At 38.2% G+C, this 7,586-nt stretch overlaps 1 protein-coding gene across 1 annotated transcript; it reads left to right on the plus strand.

Annotated features, from left to right (window-relative positions):
• Positions 1-5,042: 5,042 nt before the first annotated feature.
• LOC149176183 (ethylene-responsive transcription factor ERF037-like) lies at positions 5,043-5,978 on the plus strand. The gene has a single exon (XM_089423049.1). The coding sequence runs from the start codon at positions 5,121-5,123 to the stop codon at positions 5,718-5,720; it is 600 nt and encodes a 199-aa protein (XP_089279175.1). The 5' UTR covers positions 5,043-5,120; the 3' UTR covers positions 5,721-5,978.
• The last annotated feature ends 1,608 nt before the right edge of the window (positions 5,979-7,586 follow it).

Consider the following 7,586-nt stretch of genomic DNA (forward strand, 5'->3'; position numbering starts at 1 on the left):
TCAGGTCCTTCAGTGGGGGAGCTATGATGGAAGGGGCTCGTGATGATGATGATATGGTTGGGTGACCGAGTTCACTAGACTGAAGATTGCAGACTTGGATGAGGATGACCGATTATTGTGATGGGTCTACCTAGTTGGACTACATGGGCAACTTAGTCATGGACATCAGGTTGGAGACATGGAACATGGCAGTCTTATGCAGGGACATTATGCGGGAGCAATTGTAGAGGTGTCACTTATGGGCATCCAATGAGGAGTGCCAAGGCATGGATGTTGTGCAGTTGGATTTGCTGGTGTGACATGGAGATGTTTCGCTTACGAGCCGACGGAGAGGTTGTGCACTCTTGTACAACAAGGCCATGGACTTGGATGGAGTTGTGAGCAGACTATGGAGCATTCCTACTACATGGAGAGCTAAGGCATCTTGCAGAGACCTTTGGGCCGAGACTTGTATGCTTGTTGAGATATTGGTTGGAGGTGATTCATGGAGCTCATGATGACATGAGATTGTTACGACTTGATATGAGACACTTTGGGATGATGATGCCTTGGTGGCAACACTTGGGCATGGGTTGAGCCAAGACTCAACTACTTTTGGAGACATGGGAGCTTATTGATCTATGATCATGGGCAACACATGGTTTAATGAGATGATCTCTTCACATTGAGGAGATACACGTATGGATGATGATGTTGGGATAGATGGGGCTGATTTCATGCAGCACATTGACACCAAACATCATGGACAGTATGTTGCAGATGAGATGAGGGCTACTTCATGGACCTGAGCATGCCTTACACTTATATGGAAATGGAATCTTGATCGAGTTGATGATGTGACAGGATGTTCTGAGAAACGACTGATGGTGGCATGAGGATGTTCACTCTCATGGTTTGAGCATGACACTTGGACTGATCACCCGACTAGTTCAAACATCGGGACCAGTAGTGTGCAGAGATGTGTTAGCATTTGTTTGAGTATCATGGCAGCAGTTCACACGAGGACGACACATGATGAGGATGACACGATATGTTGCAGGAAGCATGTAGTTTGTGATGGAGGGGCCAACCTTCCACGATGGGGAGCAACATGTGGAGATTGTGGCAGGGTGATCGATGATCATGGATTGAGATGATTTCCGATGTATAACATACCGATGGGTGTATACCTTGGTATGGTGATCTTGGTGGATGGCTACCAGGATTGTATGTTGTCGAGGACGACAACGACTTCAGGTGGAGGAGGATGTAAGGACCTGTGGTTCTTACTACACGCTCCGGCATGAAGTGCGATGGCGAAACAACAAAGTGCGAGTTCAGACTTACATATGCATGAGGTTATGTTATAATGAACGCATAAAGGAAGGAGGACAAGCTATTTATATTCATGGAGGCATGGATTTGAATGTATCGAGGCTGACCTACACTTGGAATGAAAGCCAACGGTGTTTGTGGGTGTTTGCAATGGAAGTGTAGGGCGTTGGCAAGTCGGTTGGGCAGCCAAGAGTTGCCCAACACACCATATAAGTTAACAAGCGTGGAGCTCATTTGAGGAACACACATTCGCTCATCCTCTTCGCTCAAGCATGTAGAGAAGGCGCAGGACAAGGTGAAGGCACAGCAAAGGAAGAGAGGCACAGTTTGGAGATGCACCCATCCTTGGGTAAGGCCGCACGGAGTTAGTCGCTTATCTTGGTTTTGGGTGAAGGGCACGGGCAGGGTCGCCCGGCGGTTGGGTGAGGCGTGCACGGGTGTGTGGCGCCCGGTTTGTGAGACGACTTGGCACGGGTTCTTGGGTGACTCGGGTGAGCGCCCACCCATCGTGCAAGTGTGCACGGTGATTTGGTGAAGTGTTGAGATTGTGAACGGAGGTGTGTCTTGAGTAGAGGTGCCCGTGTGTGGCGACTTGGAGGCGCGCCCAAGTTGGGCAAACAACACGACTGTGAGACGAAGGTTGGAACCAGAGGTCGTAGAGTTCGACAGGCGGTACTACGTGTTGTTTCACACGATTTGGGCATTTGCCAAGGGTTGGCAAGTGGGACTGCGTGTGGGCAGGATACATGGTTTGGGCGTTTGCGGACCAAATGGAGAGCGAGCTGGTGAAGACGTGCAACAAGGTGAACGACTGGTTGGTGAGTCGTGCGCGACCGTGCGGAGGTGCCGACGAGCTGGGCAACCGAGTTTGCCGAAGTTGGAAATTTGGCTAATTATAAATTTGGGGTTTCCCAAGGACTTAGTCTGTACTTTGTAAAAGTGGAAAAATTATATATATTGATATTCGGGCAGACTCATACTACAGGGAGTTGCCCCTCTCTTTATAATGTTGTGCATTTCTCTTGTATAATGTTGCTTATGTGAATGTTATGGGCTTTCACTTGTATAAAGGAACACATAATAATACTTGGTAACGAAAATAAGACTAAGTATGGAATGTTAGGCATAGTCCATGAACACTAGTATTTGTAAAAAGAAAGTGTTTGGTGGTGCCGCACCTCGCTATAAGCAGTTGAAAGAATACTGCAGGTGTAGAGGCGTGACACTCACTCTCTGATACACTGCCTTCGCACAGCCCTAACCAGGGGCTGTGGAGCTTTTGTGATATTGCCAGTTAATTACCTCCGCGTACTTGGATATCTTACCTTATATTTATTTATACAAAGCATTCATATGAGTTCGCGCAACAAGTAAATAGTATACTTGCAAATTATATCCAATCATACATTAAAATATGAAAAGATACACAGAAATATGGTAAACTTCTCTTTATTGATTGTTCCAATGGTTACAGACTTGACCTGCCCTGCGCACTCAGCTGCAGGAGCCTGCGCACTCAGCTGTGGACTACTAGACCTCTACGCACTCAGCTACAGAGTCTTCTCCTACTGTATGACCCAAAGACACACTTTATACTTTTACTCGATCACTCAGACTCCTCATTCTCTTATGCTATCCTCTACACTTAGAGCCTCGCTTTATTTATACAATCCCATGGTCTGTGAACCATGGGGAGATCAATTAAGTCGACATTAGTTTACAAAAATGAGGGCGGACAACCCTGTGACTCTATCAAAATTTCGCACTCCGCGCCCACAATTCGCGGAGCTTTTACAAAAGGATTTCGTCAAAACTTGGGCTTTAAGCCCCAAAACATGCCTTGGGGGGATTCCATGCCCAACAATAGGCTTCCAATAACACCCATTGATCATTTACATCAAGACATAAAAGTTGTCCTTGTTAGGAGCATGAAAATACTCCACCATCCCACAATCAAAACTAAAGCGCGTAAGAAGCTCGTTTGAGAGGGGGTTATGCTTAGGTAAAAGTGTCAGTGGTTCTCCTCGAGGCTACCCAACACATGTTAGGGAAACCCGTGTCGATGAATGACTACCTAGAAGCCCAAAATTCGTGCACCCCCGTGGGACAGAGGTAACTTAGTGGCTATTCTTAGGAGAAACACCTTATAGGGGTGGTTGTGGGCAATCATAATCCATCTACCTTGACTTACCCTCAACCACTCTGCTTGCGAGGATGAGATTCCATAAGTAATAAATTGTTTGGAAGCCCATATAAAACATAGAAATAGGACTTGTTTGAGCAGTAGAAATCCTTTAGGCTAAAGATCATTTTTATTTTATAAGATCTACTAATGACCTTAGAAATAATTTTCATGAAATAAAGTGGAGTGAAATTTTTCTCATAATCTAGATACACTTATATGACCAATTTGGTTTTGTCAATATCTCTTTCCACAAAAATGATGGAGTGCATTTAATGATGGAGTAAAGAAAGAGGATTTCTCATATACATATATGAGGGAGTTAAAAAAAAAACACACACACACAAAGTACATGACTTCTCAAAGTACAGTACAGGACGCTGAATTTTGTTGGTGTTAGATAGGAATCACTTTACTCGTGTGTTTTAGAAAAACTTTCTCTGCATTTTTTGAATTTTCAATAATTGAGGACGAGATCATATTTTTGTATTAGTGTGTAAGGCTTTCAACATTTCATTTTAGATTTGTATATATTTTTCGTTTTTTTTTTTTAAATTTGTATATATTTTTCGTTTTTTTTTAAATAAAAAATATATATATTTATATATTTACATAATTTTATGTAGTGTATTTTTTGGATAAATTTTAAGTTTTCTAGAAAGCGCAAATCTTGAATTTATCTCAAATTAACAAATTAGATTAAACAATGTTACTTTAAAAAATCAAAGGCAAAATTAGGAAGAAGATTTGAATTTCATTTTGTAACCTATGCTATTTAAAAATAGTGGAAAAAGATAAAAATGGGCCAGGTGTATGATTTGAATGAATCTTATTTGTTACTTATTTAATTTAAAACTAAATAAAAATATATATGAAGTGATTTGAAAAAGATTAAAAGAGATTGGGAATATGGTTTGCATGCTATTTTGTACCCTTTGTGATTACTTTTATAAAGAATATGCATGTCTCATTCAAAAATTTAAAACTTATAATACATTTCAAATATAAAATAACAATCAGGCTACCGCTTTGCTTTGAAAATTATTGTAGATGGACAAAGACAGACAGCGTCTCAGTAAGTATGATAGCGCTATTGTACACCGCGTAGAAAGGCAAAGTGGGAGAAACGAAAGTTCCCCTCAAAATACTTGCAACTACATACTCCACTGGTATCCCACCTTCCCCTCGCAAACATAAAAAGAAAACGCCATACCAGTGAGGTTTTAATGCCCCACCGGTTATCAATACACGAATACGTCTCTTTCTCTTTCAATATCCAAAAGCCATTCTTTCTTTGAATTACTCTTTTACACACGCTCCCTAGCAAATACATCTCTTCGGCTTTTTCAATATCCAAAAGGCAGTCTTCCTTTGAATTACTCGTTTATAGACACTCCATCTCATTCTCGCACTTCTCCTCTCACATCTTCCTCTCATCGCCTGAAATATCATTGACTATACGCGCATCCAGCGTTTTCACTCCTCTGACTGCTCCTATATATCTACCCATCCATCTCTTTAATTCCCTCACCCTCCGGCCTTCGCATTTCATGGGCTCACTTCACTGACTGCCGCCGTGAAATATCACTAATTTCGCTTCAGAGTTTCTGCAATATTGCCAAATATGGAGCTTTTCCCGGAGCAGGAACCTGGCCGTGCCATTGCTCTATCACACGAAGATCGCGGTTCCCGCCAATATAAGGGAATCCGACTGCGAAAATGGGGGAGCTGGGTATCTGAAATCCGGATGCCGAGATCCAGAAAGAAGATATGGCTCGGCTCATACGCTACCGCCGAGCAGGCAGCCCGCGCTTACGACGCCGCAGTGTATTGTCTGAGAGGGCGCAATGCCGAATTCAACTTTTCGGTGCCCGACATTCCGACTGTGTCTCCCCTTTCCCCTGAGCAAATTCAGCATGCCGCCGCCGAATATGCCTTGGGCCAGGCCCCTTCGACTTTGGCCTCTTTCGTAGGGTCCCCCTCGCAGTCGTCTTCGGTTTCGGAAATGGAGTTGGCCGGAGACAACTTTCAGATATGTGAGGAGAGGCAGGACTTGGCGCTGTGGTGGTCGATGCTGGCGGGATCTGACGTCATCGGGATTCCAAATTTGGAAATATTCGCGTCCACTGATGAGGTGTCGGCGTCGGAGGTCCTTCCCACTTCGGCAGAGCAGGAGGAGGAGAGGTACATGTGGACAGATCTCTGGAATTTCCAGGACGTTTGAGTTTGTCAGACGTTGAAGCAGACAATATGTCTTTTAAGATTCAGGTGGGTCACGTCTAATCAGTTTGAATGTGGGACCTCTTCCTGTCGTAGTCAAAGTAGTGTAGGATGACAACTATCCAAGCTTCAAGTCCATACACTCTGAAATACTTGCCCTATATTTCCAGAAAAAAATAATATACAAAATTTGTAGACCCTCCATTAAAGGTGAGGCAAGCTCAAAATACCAATGGTTGCTCGCTTTGTCAATATTCAGATATTTTTCCACAATATTTTCAGAGTGGGAATTTTAAAATTTCAACATTTTCGGTTTTCCCCGGAGTATGTTTGGAAATTGTATATTTAAGTTATTTAAACTTCTAATTTGAATACTTTAAGGGTTTTTAAAATGGTGAATCAATTTAAAAATTTAACATGGTATTTTTTTAATAATTATTATAATGATTATTAAAGGAAAGTCAAAAAATTGATTTTCTCCATAAATTATATCATAATTGATTATAACTACCCATTTGGGTTTTGAAAATGGCGAATCAATTTATAAATTTGACATGCGATTATTTTAATAATAAGAATTATGTGGTGGTATGTATGGTTTATATATAAATATTATTATTTAATTTTAAGATTATAATTAAGTTAAATATTAAATTAGTGTATAAATTAAAAGTTACTATTTATCTATATACATGAATTATATGTATATAGTTTTTAGTTTATTGTTAAAATAGTATGTGTAATACATTTTGAATGGAGATTTGTTTTTATTCTGGTAAACAAAAAGGTCTTATAGATCAATTTGTTATTTAAGTTGGTAAACAAAAGGTTTCATAGATCAATTTGTTATCTAACTTGATACCAAGTTAGGTGATTAGCAATATATTTCAATATGTTTTAATTTAATTTTTCATTATTTTTTTTAATTTTTGGTATTTATAATTTAACTACTAATGAAGATACACTAAATTCTTTTTAAAAACTAAGATGATATTAAATAAAGTTTAAAGACTTGATTTTAACACTTAATAATTGTTGCCTTCATAGCCAAGTTTGTTTAATTTAAAATGATTTAAAATATAGTTATTATATAATAAAATTATTATTATTATTAATTATATATATATATATATATATTATTTTAAAAACTTGATTGTTATGTTTGTCCATTTTCTGCTTTGATCCCTAGATAGTTGGGTAATTGAACTTGTAACTTCACATCAAGGAGTGTCTTAATAGAGCCTTATCTAAGAGAGTATAGACTATATAAAATTAATTTTAATAAAAGTAAACAAACAAATATTTATTTTATTTAAATTTTAAAAATAGTTATAAAATAATTTAGAGATTTTGTAAATTTAAATAATGAATTTAATTTAATAATGAAGTAGAACAAAATCATTGTATTGTGTTTAGTTACAGTGTATATTAAAATATTAAATAATGATTTTAATACTATAAGTGTTAATAATAAAGAAGGACAAGATTACTATATTGCATTTTGCTACCATATATATATATATATATATTTGAATTCAGTCTTCAGTAATCCATAATGAATTAAGAAAAGTCTTTAGTAAAATTATTATAAAAATAATAATAATAACTATATAATTTTAAAGCCATCCTAGATTAGACATTAAATTAGTGCATAAATATTAGGAAATTAACTTATTACTGTATTGCATTTTGTTACCATATATCTATATATATATATATATATATATATATATATATATATATATATATATATTTGAATTCAGTCTTCAGTGGTCCATAATGAATTAAGAAAAGTCTTTAGTAAAATTATTATAAAAATAATAATAATAACTATATAATTTTAAAGCCATCCTAGATTAGACATTAAATT

This window comes from Pinus tabuliformis, chromosome 4_1, assembly GCF_031772625.1.
Source record: "Pinus tabuliformis cultivar Carrire ecotype Pingquan chromosome 4_1, CPIR1, whole genome shotgun sequence".
NCBI lineage: Eukaryota > Viridiplantae > Streptophyta > Pinopsida > Pinales > Pinaceae > Pinus > Pinus tabuliformis.

What these genes read in the sequence shown, in the direction of transcription:
- LOC149176183 (XM_089423049.1), top strand. Translation starts at nt 5,121, where the DNA reads ATGGAGCTTTTCCCGGAGCAGGAACCTGGCCGTGCCATTGCTCTATCA.